The sequence below is a fragment of the Pollachius pollachius genome (assembly GCF_949987615.1).
Source record: "Pollachius pollachius genome assembly, chromosome: 7".
In the NCBI taxonomy this organism is placed as follows: Eukaryota; Metazoa; Chordata; class Actinopteri; order Gadiformes; family Gadidae; genus Pollachius; species Pollachius pollachius.
Window position 1 is genome coordinate 2,723,786 of NC_136940.1, and position 20,000 is coordinate 2,743,785.

At 49.5% G+C, this 20,000-nt stretch overlaps 1 protein-coding gene across 2 annotated transcripts in view; it reads right to left on the reverse strand.

The window, feature by feature from the left end:
• The window catches only part of dennd1b (DENN/MADD domain containing 1B), a 123,432-nt gene that overhangs the window by 35,991 nt on the left and 67,441 nt on the right, over positions 1-20,000 (reverse strand). For both annotated transcript variants that reach the window (XM_079739785.1, XM_079739784.1), the window contains 3 exons: positions 18,100-18,200; positions 15,017-15,062; positions 10,729-10,830 (listed from right to left, as the gene is read on the reverse strand). In XM_079739785.1, coding sequence (XP_079595911.1) covers positions 10,729-10,830; positions 15,017-15,062; positions 18,100-18,200 — 249 coding nt within the window. The remainder of the gene's footprint in view (positions 1-10,728; positions 10,831-15,016; positions 15,063-18,099; positions 18,201-20,000) is intronic.

Sequence of the window (20,000 nt, forward strand, 5' to 3'; positions counted from 1 at the left end):
AGCAGCCATGTTGGAACCAAGGTGGCGGCCGTCAGCACCGAGAGAAAGACGAAGAAAAATAGGCAGCGGGCAGGACGAGACGGTGTGATACGAGACAGGGAGAGAGAGAGAGAGAGAGAGAGAGAGAGAGGGAGAGAGGGAGGGAGAGAGAGAGAGACAGAGGCAGAGAGAGAGAGAGAGACAGAGAGAGAGACAGAGAGAGGGAGGGAGAGAGGGAGAAAGAGAGGGAGAGAGAGAGAGGGGGGAGGGAGAGAGAGAGAGGGAGGGAGGGAGAGATGAATGGTGGCAGAGAGGGAGGGAGGGAGGAAGAGAACGGCAGTGGTGAACTGGGACAGGGACTAAATGAACAGCGTCAACTTCGCTCCCCTGGCCCCAATCTCTCTCTCTCTCTCCCTCTCTCTCTCTCCACCCTGTCCCCAACACTCCCACTGCATCAGCTCCCGGGCATCAAACAAACCGAGTTTATTGTGGTTAAATTAACAAGTGTCATCTCCACGTTTGACTCATTGCGCTAAATGCTTTTATGTTTATGTAAAGCCCTTTCTGAAATTAATATTTCATGTTGATGTGATTCTCTCTCTCCCTCTCTGTCTCTCTCTCGTCGTGTGCGCCGGCGTTTCAAAGCACCCCAGCGGTGCGCCGCGGTGGCGGCGTCGCCACTTTTTAATGAGCGCTACCACGACGCTAGGAGACAGAGCTAACAGAAACAACTCTTAAGTTTCGGCGTTCGTCGAGTCAAATAATACGGGCCGTACCACCAGGGGGGATGAGACGGGGAGGGCTCGGGTCAGCGTCGGAGTAACACGCAAAAAAACAACTAAAAACAGTAACGCTTACTGTGCAGCGGTTGGTAGCCTGTGGCTAGCGAGCTAGTGGGCTAGCAGGCGCTACACCGTCCCAAGGCGGCAAACACGTACAAAGTTGTGTTCCGCCCTCAGGTTCGCGCTGGCGGCGCCGGGGGCTACGGTAAACGGAACACGCCTCACCGGTTACGGAGCCGTCGCGTTAATTAGCTAATAGCGCCGGCGCTAAGCTAACGAGACGGGTGGCGGCGGCGGCGGCGGTGGTGGCATCAGTAGAAGGCCGCGTCTCTACAGGTGATAACCCGATTTGGCGGTGACATTTTTTTGTGTAAAGTCACCGCGGCGGCGGGCGAGATCAAAGGCAGCCTCCCCCCGTTGGGTCCAATTAGAAAAGATGGTATTGTAGCGCGGGGGAGACGGGGGAGGAGGGAGGAGGGAGGGGAGAGGGGAGGAGAAGGGGGGGTGCATTGGCTAGGAGGAGGGAAGGGAGGATCCATGGGGGGTGGTGGCTGGTGGGGGGGGCGAAGGATTTATTTATATAAAGAAAGAAAAATGTTAAGTTATGATATTCATCATCTGTGGCGGAGCGGCCTCTGGCGGGCTCGGGTCTTCTGCCCCTAGCTGTGATCTCCCCCACCTACATCAAGGGTGGGGGGGGGGGGATGAAAGTGGGGGTGTCCGAGAAGCGCAGGCACACGGAGGGCAGACACGGGGGCCTCATTAAGGGCCCGGCCCCCCGACCGGGGTTTGAAGTGCGTCACGTAAAGAGCAAGGGTCAGGGGCCGGACAGAGAACAGATCTCCATTTAACTCTCCAGATGGAGATAGTAATTAGCAGGTGTGCTGATGATCCTCTGTAAGGATGATACCTGGGGAAGGTGACAATGGGCATCTGGGGCTGTGTGGGTGTAAGTATCTGTGTGTGTGTGTGCGTGTAAGTATACGTGTGTGTGTGAGTGTCAAAGTTTTTGCCACGGCATATCGGGCCACTTGTTTCTATCTCACGCACACATGCTCACACATATATACTTTTACACGCACACTCAATTAATAATGCAGAAATAATTTCCACTTGTTTCTCTCACACGCACATATATTTTTATGCACACACACACACACACATATATACTTTTACACGCACACACAAACAGATTCACACAATTATAAATGGGGAAACGTATTACCACAAAAGGTATTTGGTATTTCACGTATTGATGCTTATGTCTGGAAAAAGACACCATTATACCATTGTCTGTGTTTGCCTGATGATTATTTTTATTTAACACATCAATTATTCAGATTAATGAATAAAGGATCTTTGCCCGAATGTGATTTATAATTTAAAACTGGACTAGGTGTTTTCAGCTATGTCATTCTTTACCAAATTAGAAGATAAAAAAACTAAAATAACAACCCTGACATGTTTGAGCTCCTAAAGAAGAATATATATATAAATATAGAGAGAGAGGGGAGAGAGAGAGAGAGAGAGCGGGAGGGGAGAGAGAGAGAGAGAGAGAGACAGAGAGAGAGAGAGAGAGATAGGGAGAAGGGAGAGAACAAGTGGGAGAGAGATTAAGAGAGGGAGAGAGAGATGGGGAGAGAGAGCGAGAGCAAGGGAGAGGGAGAGAGGGGAGAGAGAGCAATAGTGAGGGAGAGAGGGGGTTGCAGAAAGAATGTTTTGTTTAAGATTCTGTCCAGGGAAAGAAAGCCATTGGGACGCAATTAAAGAACTACAAAGAAAAGAAATAGTTATTAAAATCTCCCACTTTCTTTTGATGTGCTACAGTGGAAATTCCTCACGCACACACACAGACACACACACACACAGATTTAGACAAAGAAACAAATACACGCGCACGCATTTACCCGCAATTTGCACGGCTGTGCACATATGTACACGCACACACAGACCCACAACATCCACCGCAGCACCCACAAAATTCACACTCTCACACCGGGTGAAATGGTGAATCGAGAGAAGAGTAAATGCTCGTCTTTGATACGCACTCGAGCCGCCATTGTTAGGTTGCAGTGAAAATGAACCTTAAAATAATCCCCTATCTCCTACTAATACTCCTATTAATAACTTCATAAATTGAGCCTGCGTTTCAAGTGCTTTTAAACTGTGCTTTCCTGAAGATATTACCAAGGTCTTCAGGGAGGAGAAAACCAGGAGTCCCCCTATTTTATTTCATTCCCCCCCCCCCCTCACCACCACTTGTAAAAATGTGAAGAACAATTAGCCTGTGGTGGTATGAATCAGCTAGTAATAACAGCGGTAAATCGCTTTAATGAACGTAGAAACAGCCTCGCACCAAATAAAGAGAGTTCTGGAATACCGTGGACGAGGAGGCACGGACCGCAGTCAGGAGAAAGTCGACGAAAAAGAGTCAGCCTCTCTTTCACGCTCTCCCACACATACACACCCACACACGGACACACACACGGACACACACACACACAGTTGGATCTAATAGGGCGGTCTGTCTGGCGGTGAGCTTCTCGTCGGCGTCGGGGTTACCGTGTCAAGTTGACCTCTTCCTGCGCCGCTGCGGGAGGGGCGCTGAGTTTTGCATACATAATTAACGAGCGCTAAATGTCACCCTTCACTTCAATGGGGGAGCTCGGCGGGCCTCCTCGCTCCTCCTAGCTCCTTCAGACTCCTCGCCCGCTCCTAAACCCCCCCCCCCCCCCCCCCGGGCTGAGACAGGAGAGGACCGGTTGAGACCGGTACGAGGAGGAGGATGAACAGCCAGTACGAACGAGAGGAGGGAACGGAGATGAACGGCGGATTGGTGTGAGTGAGGAAATAATTTTGGAGGAGAAAGAAACGACAAAATGGAAGACCGAACGAAACACAAAAAATTAAAGAAGGGAATACAGGGAAAAAACAAGAAAGGTAGAAACGAACGGCGTGGAACCAAAGAACGAAAAATAACATAAACACATGGAAGTAAAGCGAGTAACAAAATAAATATCGCTCCTAACACAACTAAACAAGTCTGACGCGGGGCTCGGCTCCGAGCCACGCAAACGGCGCTCTCTCCTCTCCGCCGGCGGAGGAGGGCGTTTAGTGAGGTGGAATGACTCTGCGGCCGCACGCCACAGCCCCCATCTCCCCTAACTACCCTCCAGCTAGGGCAGGGGGGCTCTGCCGCGCCCCGGCACGGACCCCAGAGACGCAGCACAGCAACCATGAACAGGGGAGGAGAGAGGAGGGCTGCGCTATCCGACCACGTGCGACGGACCCGGCCCTGACCGCCTGGGAGGCTGGAGGCTGGAGGTCCGAGGCTGGAGGTCCGAGGCACGTCGTCGTGAGAACAGCCACAAAGTTTTCCTGTGTTTGCTTAAGTCAGTGCGGGGCTGGTCGCGGCGAGTGCACCCGCGCTGCGTCGCGTCCCCTGTTGACTCTGTGCCTCGGCGGCTTGGTACGTGTGTATAAATACACAAACGCTTACAATACCGGATGCAAGTATTTTTAACAACTTTGCCTGTAATCTGTCGTCACGCCACTTCTCTATATGTGGTTGTTTTGTTTTTATTTTTTGGGGGTTGTTTGTTGCGAGCGACTGAATTAGCGGCGGTGGCGGCGTTTGATTGCGTGTGGCGTGCGGGGGGCTGGGGTGATCTCAGGAGAGCCGCGCATGCTCAGCCCCCTCGTTCATTTGTACGTCGCCTTCCCCGGGCGCGGCGGCGTGCGCTTGAAACAGGAAGTGGGTGTGCACTGTAAATTTGCACCTTGATTGGGGCTGGGGATGATCAAATGCTGGGAGGCGAGGGAACGCGCGGGTACACGGTGTCAGCAAAGCAGTGCGAGGAGCAGGAGCAGGAGCAGGAGGAGGAGGAGGAGGAGGAGGAGGAGGAGAATTAGCCTGTGATCTGAGCCAGGGAGCGTCTGCAAATAAAGGCAAGGCGTTGGAAGAGCATCACCTTGAATGTACGGCACAGACGGAATAATACATGAAATAAAGAAACAAACACACACACGCGCGCACGCGCGTACAAACACACACGCAGAGGCAAAGAGACAACACGTATCTGTCGCTGGTTTGAGATCAGCCGCCCTATCAAGAGAAAAAACGGTTCCGTGGCGGTGTTTGTTTTTCCGAATTAACGCACTCCTCATTTGCTATTCTTGGATCCGTTTTAATGACTAGTGAGGTAAAGAGTTGCACCAAACCAAAAGCCAATTATAACTTTATCAGCACAACCTCTATGTGGGAGAGGAAGCCTAGGTTCTCCGGGAGAGAAACGAGAAACACCTTGATCTCCCTCGGAGAGAGAAGAAGAGGCTTTTATGAAAAAAACAAAAAACATATATTTCTTTTGAATGCGCTTGTCAACACGTTGATTTTATTGGCAAACATATCGCCTATGAGAGAAGCGCGGTTCGCGAATGTTTCAAAACTATGGCAACTTTTGGCACTCGCGTAACTTCTTAAAATAGCACATTATGGAACCGAAAAGGTACGATGTCACGCAAAAATAAAAGTATCTCTGCGTAGCATATGTGTTTACACATTCTCCGCACTATACAAACACGGAGACTAATTACGGAGGAAAAACCGTACAGGAGGAACTCCCCCCAGAAAATGTCGGTGACAATGAAGATAAATAAATAGGTGATTCAAATGTCTTAAAATGACTTAAGTGCAAATGAATAATTATAAGCCAGCCATCTATTTTACAAATTCCGAACAAACTAATACCTGACGTGCGGCCTTCAAGCCCTGGCACATCCTGCGTCTTTAATCAACAGCACAGAATGTCAGAGTCAGGGGGAGATTGCCACCACAGCCTCCCCCCTGTACCCTTGAGCAATTACTCTCTTTGTAGACTTTGCTTCCTTTTTTTCTTTTCTTCTCTTTCCCTTTCTTCCAGTGGTGGACGTGCTACCAGGCCCAGTGCTACCGGGCCTGGTAGCGTTTCCTGATAGTCAATAAATCTGAGCGAGTATGTGTGAAATTGGGTAGAAAAAGCCATTAAAAGGTGGGGTGCGCGCGGGCCGGTCGTGTCTGAGATAGGGCCCCGGTAATGCGGGACAACTGTGAACTCTGACCCCGCTGAGAGCAGGCCACTGGTCAGCCCGTAACGCAGTCCACATGCGATGCCACCATTAGATCAATCTCTCCCGGTCACCTCCGTCACTATCAAAGGGCCGCCGCCCGCCTCCTTTCCCAGACACACGACTTATTTGAAACATAAGCGCACGAGAACGGCCAGCGGCCTTCAGCTACGTTTTGGGCTTGATTACCGCGGCCGTGCAAGCAGAGAGAAAGAGAAGAAAGAAGCAAGGGAGAATAAACGACTAAGAGTGACGGGAGAGGCCCTCCGAGTGTGAATGAGCACCACTAGACCGGCCCTGCACTCCAGTCTCACGCTGAATAACAGGCCCCGGGTGTTGCCGCGCCAACGGGAGCGGCGGTTTGAATGGCGGCGGCGGCGGCGGCGGAGACACTGGCGTCTAGGCAGCCGAGACGAGAGGCAGAGAAATGCTCGGCGTTAATTAAGACTTGCGGCCTCTGTTTGACAAACTGAGCAATGCCTCAAACATCCCCCTTTGTGTGTGAACACAAACATCAAATGCCATGTGGCACGTCCTCATCACTAACGAGCAAACTAGCAAGGGACCTGGAATCCAGCTCAATTAGTACCTGCTCGCTCCCTTATTAATCGACTACCCCCGTTGAGGAGGTAACACGAGGGGAACCTCGGTTTGAACAACGGCAACAACAATTTGCTACAGTAAATACATTAGCGACGCCGAAGCCTTCCTGTGTCAGTTGGGCTAATCTAACGCGATACCGGGGCTACGTTCTGTCATTAGTCGGTAGAGAGATACAGCCCTGAGTGTGTGTGTGTGTGTGCGTGTGCGTGTGTGTGTGTGTGGTTGGGGGAGGGAGGGCTTTGAGGGGGTGGTGGTGGTGGAGGCGGATCAAAGCAAACGCAGCTTCTGAGTCCTTTCGCTTAATTTCTCACACGGCACAAACAGAAGAAGAAGAAGAATAAGGAGGAGAAGGAGGAGAATACAAAGGTGCCTCTTCTCCTCTTCTTCTCTTTGTTGGTTTTGCGAACTGAGAGGGGGAGGGCGGAGGGAGGAGGGGGGGGACGCTCCATCCATTTTATTCTCAACGACGAATAAATACAGTCCTTCAATCAGGACAGGGGGACGTAAGGACAGGAGGACGTGGGGACAGGGTTTTGGGGGACCGGGGGGGGGGGAATCACCGGCTGCTGCATTGGACACGCTGCCTGACAGCCTCTGTTATGCGTACGTTTCTTTTTATTTGGAGCGGGCGAAGGCTGTACAGTTGGGAAGGTGTAGACGCAGGCGTGTAGACACCTCCCAGACAGGCAGTCACAGCCACACACACACACACACACACACACACACACACACACACACACAGGAAGAATGCCTGTGTGTCTGAGTGAGTGTGGGGGGGGGGGGTACAAGGGAAACCATATGGGAAACTCCGACGGGAAGTGAGCGAGGGACAGGTTGGTGGCAGGAACGGCAGCAGCTGCAGGGGTTCAACATCCATATTTCATCTGGAGAGAGAGCAAGGACGGAGGAATACGTTGTCTCCGTGACGACCGCCTCCGATCGAGAGGATTAATCACTTGAACGTGATTACGATAACGTTCAAGTGAACACCGCGCCGTATTCGTATCCGTTTGTGCAGCTCTCACTTCTCAGCAGGCACAGAAACACATGGAGGCCGTGTGAAGGTATAAAGGGTGCGGTCGTTATATCGCTTCTTTACTGCTGTATCACCATCACAGGGCCGCTGCCGGGGTGGTTTAACGCCGGCCACAGAGGCCAGACGTATTACGATTTATCCGTCAAACGATACGCTGGCTGCATTGGAAGCAGGTGGGGCCCAAGCAGCCGATTGGCTGAGAGGCTCGTAAGGATGTAGCCTGTTTCTTTTTTACTTTGGGTCGGAAAATGTCGATTTGTGCCAATTGAGATCAGGTTACCCCCTAAACCTAAAGGACTTAAAGACCTGCAGATTCCATGCCATGGTATAATTTACTGGTATTCTTTTTGCATTTATTTTTGATTTAATCCTCCATTTCCGCAATGTCTGTTTTGATGTAATGCGTGAGTCAGTCTTTTATGATGTTGTCTGCCAATCCGCAACGACTACATTGAAAGGGCATCACCACATCCAATCACAGCAGTGTAAAGGCAACACCAGAGCCAATCACAGCAGTCAAACAAGAAGCCATCAACACATCTAATCACAGCAGCGAACCGTAACCCGCTCTTTTCTACAACTGTATAGACTTAGTGGTAACACACACACACACACAGGCACACACACACACACACACAGGCACACACACAGACACACACACACACACACACGCGCTGCGTGCTTCAATGATACCCAATAGAATTCTTTATGATTTTCCGATGAAAAGCTCCAACATGCCTCCACATTTTCATCCTTAAGGCCACGTGTAGTTCTCTCAGTACATAACTGTCTCGGTACTTATCAGTGTGTGTGTAGCTCTATCAGTGTGTAGCTGAATCAGTATGTAGCTGAATCAGTGTGTAGCTGAATCAGTGTGTAGCTCTATCAGTGTGTAGCTGAATCAGTGTGTAGCTGAATCAGTGTGTAGCTGAATCAGTGTGTAGCTGAATCAGTGTGTAGCTCTATCAGTGGGTAGCTGAATCAGTGTGTAGCTGAATCAGTGTGTAGCTCTATCAGTGTGTAGCTGAATCAGTGTGTACCTCTATCAGTGTGTAGCTCTATCAGTGTGTAGCTCTATCAGTGTGTAGCTCTATCAGTGTGTAGCTCTATCAGTGTGTAGCTGAATCAGTGTGTAGCTGAATCAGTGTGTAGCTGAATCAGTGTGTAGCTGAATCAGTGTGTAGCTGAATCAGTGTGTAGCTGAATCAGTGTGTAGCTCTATCAGTGTGTAGCTGAATCAGTGTGTAGCTGAATCAGTGTGTAGCTGAATCAGTGTGTAGCTGAATCAGTGTGTAGCTGAATCAGTGTGTAGCTCTATCAGTGTGTAGCTGAATCAGTGTGTAGCTCTAACAGTGTGTAGCTCTATCAGTGTGTAGCTGAATCAGTGTGTAGCTGAATCAGTGTGTAGCTGAATCAGTGTGTAGCTCTATCAGTGTGTAGCTCTATCAGTGTGTAGCTCTATCAGTGTGTAGCTGAATCAGTGTGTAGCTGAATCAGTGTGTAGCTGAATCAGTGTGTAGCATTAGCAGCAGCAGCTGCTAATAGACAGTATTGATCCGTATCATGTACATTATGGGTCTGTGGTAGTGGGGGTGGGCTTGGTGTGTGTGTCCAGAGCCCCCCCGTGCAGGGACTCACAGGGGACCTTTAATAATACCCCCCCCCCCCCCACCCACCAGAGGACAGCTTTAATACTGAACCCCCCTTGAGGACGGCTAAACAAACAGAATCCTGCTCCGACAAAACACTGGGACACCACGCAGTCCTGTTCCCTACTGTGGATCTGTGTGTGTGTGTGTGTGTGTGTGTGTGTGTGTGTGTGCGCGTGTTTGTGTGTGCATATGTGTGTATATATATGTTTATATTTGTGTGTGTGTATGTGTGAGTGCATGTGTGTGTGTACGTGTATATGTGTTCATGCATGTGTGTGCGTTTGTATATGTGTGTATGTGTGTATGCATGTGTGCTTGTGTTTGTATGTGTGAGTGTGAGTATGTGTGTGTGTGTGTGTGTGTGTGACCCTGACACCGAAGCATCGCTTCCTGTTGCACTGACCAGCACGGCCGCTCCATTAATTAAAGAGACAATGCGCTGGCAGGTGGCTACGCCGGTCTCTCTGGTTAATTGGCCCTCTCTCTCTCTCTCTCTCTCTCTCTCTCTCTCTCTCTCTCTCTCCCTCTCTCTCTCCCTCTCTCTCCCTCCCTCTCCCTCTCTCTCTCTCTCTCTCCCTCCCTCTCCCTCTCTCTCTCTCTCTCTCTCCCTCTCCCTCTCTCTCCCTCTCTCTCTCTCTCTCTCCCTCCCTCCCTCTCTCTCTCTGCCCCCCCCCTCCGTCCCAACTCCCACCCCCTATCCTCCAAACACACCCATCTCAGCCTTTTCATATCATTTCTTTTCTTTGACCCTCCCCCCCCCCCTCCCTCCCACCCCTCCCTCCCCCCACATCTCTCAGAGACGTGCCTGTGGGCAGGCGGAACAGAGACGTGAGACGATGCCAAGTTAATGATTAGAATGGATGTAGATGAAGGCCTTTTTTTTATCTCTGTCTTTCTTTCTTCCCTCCTCTCTCTCTCTCTCTCTCTCTCTCTCTCTCTCTCTCTCCCTGTCCTCTTTTTTTTACCCAGGATCCTCGTGTGATGCGCCCTCGCCTGCGAGCGTCGTCACGCCAACACAACGGGAGGGTTTACCGCAGACGAGCCGCACGCCGCCGGCTGCCCGGTAATGATGCGGGCGGGGCCCGGGTTCGGGGCCCAGGCAAGTTTGTCCCCGGCGAGCGCAACGATGGGGTACACTGTGGCGGTCGCGCATGTGTGAGTGTGTGTGTGTGTGTGTGTGTGTGTTTGTGTGTGTTTGTGTGTTTGTGTTTGTGTGTGTTTGTGACGGTTCTGGACCCTTTTCATAGGGAGGTTAGTGTGTGGGTGAGATAAACACACAGAGATGGAGAGAGAGACGGAGAGAGAGAGAGAGAGAGAGAGAGAGAGAGAGAGAGAGAGAGAGAGAGAGAGAGACAGAGAGAGAGAGAGAGACAGAGAGAGAGAGGAAGAGAGAAGACAGGACGAAGATATTACAGTGTTGCATGATATAAAAAAAGAAATATAAAAAGCTTTGGTGAAATGTGTGCGCATTTGCTCATTGTGCGAGCGAACGAGTGGGTGAGTGTGCGCGTGCCTGAGTGTGTGTGTGTGTGTGTGTGCGTGCGTCTGCGGGGGTGGGAGGGAGACTCACCACGTCGCTGGGCAGGCTCTGCAGGTCGTCCGCCGGGCTCTCCAGGGTGTTGGTGTCCACGTTCAGGATGACCACGTCGTCCAGAGAGCGGCCACGCACCCGCTGTACAGAGGGAGGGGGAGTCACGTTACAGGGTCCACACACGGCCCGTCTGTCTGTCTGTCTGTCTCTGTCTGTCTGTCCCTTTTTGTCTCTCAGTCTGTCTCTCTCTCGGTCAGTATCTCTCGCTCTGTCTGTCTCTGTCTGTCTGTCTCTGTCTGTCTGTCTATCTGTCTGTCTCTTTTTGTCTCTCAGTCTGTCTGTCTGTCTGTCTGTCTGTCTGTCTGTCTGTCCGTCTGCTTTCACTAAGCAAGGTTGAATTCAATGTAGAGGCTGTATGACCTCGTCATATTTTAGTGTATTTCATTAGATTTATCTATTATTATTTATGAATTATTCATGTATTATGGTGTACAAAAAAGGGGTACAAAACTGAAAACACAAAAAACTACATTCCGAAATACACAAGTACAGAAAATAAAAATAAAGCGCATTTAAGTATCTCCTATTTTTATTTTATTTTATTTTTTGAAATAGTATTATTAATCTCATTTTCAAGCTCTGTTAATGCTGGGGACACCGACATGCCGATATGAAACAGAGCAGAAGTTAAAATGTATCCACAATGTATTAAACCTCATTCAATTAAAAGCGTTCTGAGCCACAAGCGTTAACCCCTTGTGCTCACACCTTGAATCTCAGAGCGCATTCGATCGTGTTATTCCCGCTCCGTGGGGAATCATATAACGAGTGACACAGTAGTGTTTAATCACTAGGGACTCCCTGCTCAAACGCTACTGTCTGGGTCTGCACTGTGAACAGTCCACCTCCCAGAGAGAGAGACGGCCTTACCTGCTCTATCTCTGTCTCCACCATAACCGGGATAAAGGGTGAGAAAGCGCGTCGCTAAATGGCTACGTTTTAATATTTAGTGCAGGACGAGTGGAGGACGAGCGAGAGGATCTAATTGGTCTATTTCTCCCCCTGCTTCGCCTCGCAGAATCCTCCCAGACGGGTTCACAAAGCAGGCCGCCGTGGCGGGCGCGCTAAAAACCCCCGCCGTCATCACAGGCCTCGGAGCCGGCGATGACAAACGGTGTGTGGTTGGAGGAGGGAGAAGGCATCAGAACATCTTTCCCTGAACACACAGCGAGCACCTCACAAAGAAGGGGAAGGGGTTTAAATACAGAAGGGGGGGAAGTGACAGAGTGAAAGAAGAGAAAAAATATTCACAATGTGCAAAATGGATATATATTTAATTTTTGGGCGCCATGGCAACGTGGCCCTCGGTGCTGCTCTGCATCCTGACTGCGACAAATCCAACTATTATAACGGTGTGGCGAAAGCAGCCGGCAGGTGTGTGTGCTGGCGTGCGCGTCTTTGTGCGTGACTGTGTGTGTTTCTCTGTGTGTTTTTGTATCTGTGTGTGTGAATTTATATCTATGTGTGTGTATGTTTGTATTTTTTTCTGTGTGTGTTTGTATTTTTTCTGTGTGTGTGTTTGTGTCTATATATCTTAGTGTGTGTGTGTGTGTCTATCTGTATTTCAATGTATGCATGCATGTGTGTGTGTGTCTTTATATTTGTGTGTGTGTCTGTAGTTCTATATGTGTGCGTGTGTGTAAGCGTGTGTGTGTATTTTTGTGAATGTTTGCTTGTGTGTGTATCTCTTTGTGTCTGCGTGAGTGTGTGTATATCCGTGTGTGTGTGTGTGTGTGTGTGTGTATTTGCATGTGTGTGTGTGTGTCTGTATATCTGTATATATCTGTATATATGTGTGTCTGTGTTTCTCTGTATGTGCGCGCGCGTGTGTGCGCGTGTATGGTGTGTGTGTGTGTGTGTGTGTGTGTGTGTGTGTGTGTGTGTGTGGAGGTTGGCGGGGCTGGGTGGGGGGCGGGGCTGGGTGGGGGGCGGGGGGGGGAGACAACGGCAAGTGTGAATTTCTAGTTTGTCACTCGGCTGACAGCCCGAGCCGCGCGCTCACGTGCTGATCCGGACTAATTATGGAGCGGAGAAGAGGGACTGTCACGATGCAGAGCGTGATAAATACTGCCAGCCCCGCCACTGTCAGAGAACAGCACACACACACAGACACACACCCAGTATACAAACACACACACACACACAATGTGTACACAAACACACACACACGGGCCTTCAGACAGCACAGAGAAATAAACGAGTATGGACGTGTGTGTGTGTGTGTGTGTGTGTGTGTATGTGTGTCTGTGTGTGGACACATGTGTAAAAACTTTCACACATGTACCGGGACAAGGCACTCAAGCGAGATTTATGCACAAATGCATATGCAGAGGAAATGAGTGCGCGCACACACACAAACAGAAATACACAGACACACACACACACATAAACAGAGATATACACACACACATACAAACACACACAGATACACACCTTAGCAAATGTGTGAGTGCGCACACAAACACACACACACACACATAAACAGAGATATACACACTCACACATAAACAGAGACACACACACACACACACATACACACAAACAGACACACACACAGCGTTGGCGCGGGGCTGGGGTTGTGCGCCCCACCGGTAGAGCGGCTTTGAGGCGATGAAACGAGAAAAGGCTCTTTGTTTTCAGACGCTCTTTCTGTATTCCTCCTTCTCTCCCTCCCTCTCTCCTTCCACGGGTGTCTTTCATATGGCTGGTAACCCGCACGCATCAGTGAGACGGGGGAGCGCAGAGCAGGAGGCAGGTTCTGCCGGGGGCGCATTGTGATGTTGTTTATAGTGTTGGAAGTGTCAAAAGAAAACATTGCATTATTAAAATTTCACATTGTGGCTCTAATGGATTTGAGAGCCAGGATTTATCACATCAGTGGCAGTGGAAAGGAAAAAGTGTCCGCGTGTAACGTGAGGGAAAGATTGGAAATTAATCAAACGGGAATGATGGTGTATGGACGATAAAGGGAATCCTATTCGGTATAGGGCTGGACGATGACCAACTGTGTGAAGTGGCGTTCTGCTACTCAGAAGGAAACGAGCGGAGGTGAAACAGAGGTTGTGGAAAATGTCGTCAATGTGGGAGAAATCGTGCCGAAGAAAGGTCGTGCCACTTTGGTTATTTGGAATTGGCTTTGGCTCCCTGAAGTCTGACCGGATTAGACTAGCATTAGCTGCTATATATGTCGGGGACCAGTCCTCAGCAGAACAGGGAAACACTACTAACCTCTTCAACCATTGCAAAATGTAACCCCCCCCAACAGAGGACGCAGAAAGCTTGAGTTTGGGCTATCAAGCTAACGTCAAGCAGTAGCCGCCAGACCGGCCCTACTGCTAGTCACACTTCACAAGTTCGACAACCCACAAATGCGTCACCTTTTTCAGAAATTACGAAAATAAATGTAAGTTATACAAAGAAATAACAGTGCAAATGCGAACTGTATCGCTAAAGATATGATGCCTCTAAGCACGTTGAAAAACAGAGCTTCAAGAATAAAGTGTCATGGATGCTAAGTACGCACTGCCTGGGTGAAAGTATTTTTCCTGAACATATTTTACTCCCTCAGTTCTACTCTCTCTCTAGCAGTTTTTACATATTCATTATTCTATTTAAATAAATTTTCATGATGCTACCTCTTAAATGTTTGAGAGACGTTTGAAACCAGGCATTATGTGACGGGAATCACAGTCGTTGTTTAAATTATAGTTGAAATTGTATTTATTCAATGTTTAACGTAAAGACATTTAGGTTCTGTTGGATGTTTTTCACCTATTAGTTCTGATAATAAATATTTGTATATAGTTAACAATAATTAACCTTCTGGTTTATTTAGGGTTCTGTCCTATGGAGAATAATAAAACAGTAAATTTAGCCTTATAATTATTGTTATTAAATATGTATTTTGATAATTATATTACATTGATCAATATAAAAAACAACATTGTGATATAATTTATGGCCATTTCATCAAGCCCCAATTCAGTAAATACTCTAATTGACTTTTATTTGAACAGTTTAAATCTTATTTAATTTAAAACTTTAATTGTGTATACATTGATCCCCAACACTCGAAGGAATGCGCAACCTTCACCTAACAAAAGAGACACAATTCACACAAACCTGTCCCTTTCCAAATCAGAATGTGTATTATATTACTGAATCCCACACACACACGCACACACGCACACGCACACGCACACGCACACGCACACACACACACACACACACACACACACACACACACACACACACACACGCGGCCTACCTCCAGAAGGCTGAGGTGGACTCCCACCAGGTACGGCATGGGGGCACTGGGGAAAAAAGAGCACAGCCATTATCACCCGACCAATCAGGGCCGGCCTGGGGGAGGGGCCACAGCACCCGTCCGCCCATATACGGTCGGAACCCAGCTCTGCTTCCTGCTTGATCCTGGCGGACATCAGAGCGGTAGGCATAGAAACGACATGACACCATGACAACCGGGGAGAGAAAGAAATGATTGAATGAAATTGTTTTGGAACGAGAGATTGACAGCTGAGGAATAAGGATAGACAGGGTAGTTAGTGTTGGCTTTTGGGATTGCTTTCTCTCGAGGACTTGACTGGATATTTCTGTAAAGGTTTTTTTTTGTGAGTATAGCGTAACCGTTGGAGACGGTTATGTTAATTCCGGTGGTATAGTCGCAGACTGGTAGAATGAGACACACACACACACAGACGTCAATTTTCAAGAATCACCGTTTTTTTAAAGGCCTCGGAATTTTTTACCTGTGCAAAAAATAGTTTTTTTTTCCCAATCTGTACGGCGATGAATATTTAAATATATTTAAAACAGCTGGAGGTGGGATTGCAAAAAAAATAGCTATAAATGCGTAAAATACAGGAGCAAACCCCCATCTTAACAGGAAAGAACAACAGATAAAGACCACAAATGAGTTAAAATGCTACACCACCAAACACTGCAAATGTAAGTTAATGTTATGCAACAAGTGCATTGTTTTCCTCAACTCCAGGTAAGCCCAGGAACGCTTTACAGTGTTTATATTTAGATTCAGTGGATAGGAATATGCTTCATCTCCATCCCGATAATAACACATTAAAGGGAGAGGCTCCTGGCTGTGCCTTCAAAATGGCTTCTCCAAATACCTCCCCCCTCCCTCCCCCCCCCCCCCGGGGTGCTGGCAGACCCGGTTAACGAGCTGCTGTGAGTCAGCAGCACCGGCCTCCGCTGCTGATCTTATAATTATAGACCCTGGAAACAGATGTTCTCACAACAAGGACCCGTTCCATTCATGGAAACGCCATTTTACAGTCGGAGTCCGTTTGCTTAACGGCAGAGCTATTTAAAACTTAGTTTCATGGGAGCCAAGGATTCAAGGATGATGGAACGGCTTTCCGTTTTCAGTAAGATGGAAAGACAACTCCGTTTTGTAAAGTATCTCGATAAGACGCGCTATGACAAACACCACCTTACTAATAGTGGCTATGACCACCTGTATTGGTATGTTGTACGTCCTGACACTTAATGTACACACTTATTGTGGGTTTTACGTCCTGGCACTAAAAAATATACAGGGAATGGGTTAACCTAGCGACTTTTAGTGCTTGCCACTTGGTTCCATGAGCATCCTTACTGTACCGACAGAGATATATTGTTGCTCATTATTTAGGATATTTTCCATCTGCGGGTGGAAATGTCCTGGATATAAGTATTGACCCTTTTGGCTATACTGCATGTAGACGTGTATGTATGTATCTATATATGTAGGCAAGTGTATGCATGTATGTGCAAACACACTGTATGCATGAGACTTGTTTGTTACTTTAAAAGAAGTGAGGAGGGGTTGATGTAAGCCGATGCTTCTGCCCCTACTCTTGGGTCACGAATCAATAAAAAGTGCATTCATTGCCTTCATTCAAAATGTCAAACCAAGCTAAACGACGGAAGGCGCCCGAGCTAGCGATGCCATCAGCCGTCCAGCGCGTTCCCAGCGTGCGGCTCTTGGGGACCACCACCGCTGTGCCACGTCAGGGGGGGCGGCGGTGATTAGTTCCCGTAGCGGCCCGAGTGTGTCCGTGTCGTGTCAGCCAGCAGGGCTGAGACACAGCCGCTCTGTAATCGGGTTGACCAACCGCAGGCCTGGACGGCTGAGCGCTGCCTCCCCACCCCGACACACACACACCGACCCAGGATTAATGCTAACGCGCACACACACACACACACACACACACACACACACACACAGACACCCACACACCCAGAGACCCCCCCCTCCCCACCCAATCTAATCCCGCTGGTTAACCAGCGGTCCGTGTTGGGACGCCGCTCCACGGTGATTGAATAACGCGCCGCTGAAGCTACGCAGCGTCGGGGGGGAAATCTCATTGGGTTGTCAGTGACGAATCGCCCGCTCCCAGCCGCGCTGAGCTCGGATCAGGGCGAGGGCGGCGGGATCTTCCATGTGAACCAGCGGCTCTCTGACAAGACCCCAGTACCCCCCCCCCCCCGTCAGCCCCATCACCACCGGCCCCGCCCGTTGTCCGCCTGTATGGTCACACTCAGTGTGTGTGGAAAGTGAGTGTGGAGAGAGAGTGTGTGTGGAGAGAGTGTGTGTGGAGAGAGTGTGTGTGGAGAGAGTGTGTGTGGAGAGTGTGTGTGGAGAGAATGTGTGTGGAGAGAGTGTGTGGAGAGTGTGTGTGGAGAGAGTGTGTGTGGAGAGAGAGTGTTTGGAGAGAGCGTCTGTGGAAAGTGTGTGTGGAGAGTGTGTGTGTGGAGAGTGTGTGTGGAGAGAGTGTGTGTGGAGAGAGTGTGTGTGGAGAGAGTGTGTGTGGAGAGAGTGTGTGTGGAGAGTGTGTGTGGAGAGAGTGTGTGTGGAGAGAGTGTGTGTGGAGAGAGTGTGTGGAGAGTGTGTGTGGAGAGAGTGTGTGTGGAGAGAGTGTGTGTGGAGAGAGTGTGTGTGGAGAGAGTGTGTGTGGAGAGAGTGTGTGTGGAGAGTGTGTGTGGAGAGAGTGTGTGTGGAGAGTGTGTGTGGAGAGAGTGTGTGTGGAGAGAGTGTGTGTGGACCGGCAGACACGCGGTCTTTGATTCCGGTCGGTCCATTCAGATTTGTCCGATCAGCGTTGGATCGGCGGTAATGAAGCCGCGAGGGGCGTCAGGCCAGGGAGAGAGAGAGAGGGTGTGAGTGTGAATGCGTGTGTTTGAATGTGCGTCTATGTTTGTATGTGCGTGTGTTGGTCTGTGTGTGGCTGGTGCATCGGCGGCTGTTTGTAAGTGTGTGTGTGCGTGTGTGTCTATGTGCGTCTATGTTTGTATGTGTGTGTGTCTATGTGTGAGTGCGTGCGCTCTCACCAGCAGTAGTCCAGAAGATGCGGGGGTAACACGGGGATGAAGATGTGCTGCCAGTACATGGGGTACAACATGGCCGCCGCCCCGTGGACGCACGCTGTCAGCTGCACGGCAGGAGAGAGAGAGAGAGATGAGAGGAGGGCACCGCACACATATGGCCACAACACAACACAACACAACACAACACAACACTACAGAACACTACACCACACAAGAGACACAGGATAGAGAGAGAGGGGACCACAACACAACAGCACAGTAGACATATGGCCAAGACACAAGACAACACAGGAGACATATTGCCACCCCGGCCACGACACAACACAACACAACACAACACAACACAACACAGGAACCACAGGGAGATTAGAGGACCGCAGGGCACACATATGGCTACAACACAACACTACACAGGAGAACACAGGACAACCGGTCGCACACGTTTTGAACCGCACACTTTTAACTTGACACCTCATGCGGCTCGACTCCTGTGCCCTCGACGTAAAACGCACAAACAATGGAAACACAACTGGTGGAATCAAAGCGGGTCTTGTTTCTGCTTCATGTATGCGAAACATGAAACGCGCTCAACAAAGTTTCCCGTTCCGACGGGCGCGATTGAAAATTCTGAACCTTAAGACTTTCTTTGCGTTCGCCAAACACCTTCAAGAAAGCACAGGATGAATGCATTTAAAAATTGATGCTAAAAACAGTGTAGCAGGGGCCTGATCAAGCTAGCTGGCTCTTTGTTGAAGGCACAGAGGAGTCTCTCTCTCTCTCTCTCTCTCTCTCTCTCTCTCTCTCTCTCTCTCTCTCATTTGAGGTTATCATTGCCAAAGATGTAGCGCGCCTTTAATCTTGTTCTCAAACAAAGTGGTGGATGGATATGAGGATGCGAGGCGCCGAGGGGTCCTGACAGCCAGGCTGAGAGGAGAAGCGCCTAGCTAGAGGAGGGGGAGAGAGGGGGGAGGGAGGGGGAGGGACAGGGGGGGAGAGAGAGAGGGGGGAAAAGAGGAGAGAGAGAGATAGGGGAGGAGAGATGGGGAGAAAGAGAGAGACAGAGAGAGAGAGAGAGAGAGAGAAAGAGAGAGAGACAGAGAGAGGGGGGGTTAGAGGGAGAGAGAGGGAGAGAGACAGAGAGACAGAGAGAGAGAGATGAGCCGCCTAGACAGGAGCGTGTCTTTAACCCTGTGACAGGGAGTGGTGCTGATGAGAGAGAGAGACGGGGGGAGGGCGAGGGGATGCCATGTTTCCGGGGTTGAGAACGAGGCAGGCAGAGGGAGAGATGGGGTGAGAGAGAGGAGCTCAAACGCCTGTGCCCACAACGGGATACACTTTCATTTAGAGTTGTCGATTCATTATTTTTGAAGCGGGAAATAAAAGTGACAGTTAGGATCGGTTGACACCTGTACACAGGAAGAAAAAAAATACCCAGGATTCAATCAGGTACGAACCCGCCTCTTGGAAATTACAGACGGGAGAATTTCGTACCGCTTTTTTATGCACAAATAAGGGAAGGAATGGCGTTGTGCAAAGGGTGCGAGTTATTTCACATCAGCCGGTGGAAATGACACAATAGCGCTGTATACAGCGGGAAACGGAGGCTTACACCATTGTCTGAAACACCATAACCCCACTAACACACACACACACATACCAAGGCAGACACACACACACCGAGACACACACACACACACGCAGAGGCAGACCCACACAAGGCACGCACACACACACACAGTGAGGCAGACACACACACAAACACACACACAATGGAGCAGTCACACACACACACACACTGGGCCAGTCTCACACACACACACACACACACACTGAGACACACACACGCGCGGACACACACGGCAGGAGAGCGCGCGGCGTTATCTCATCCTCCAGATTAAAATAAC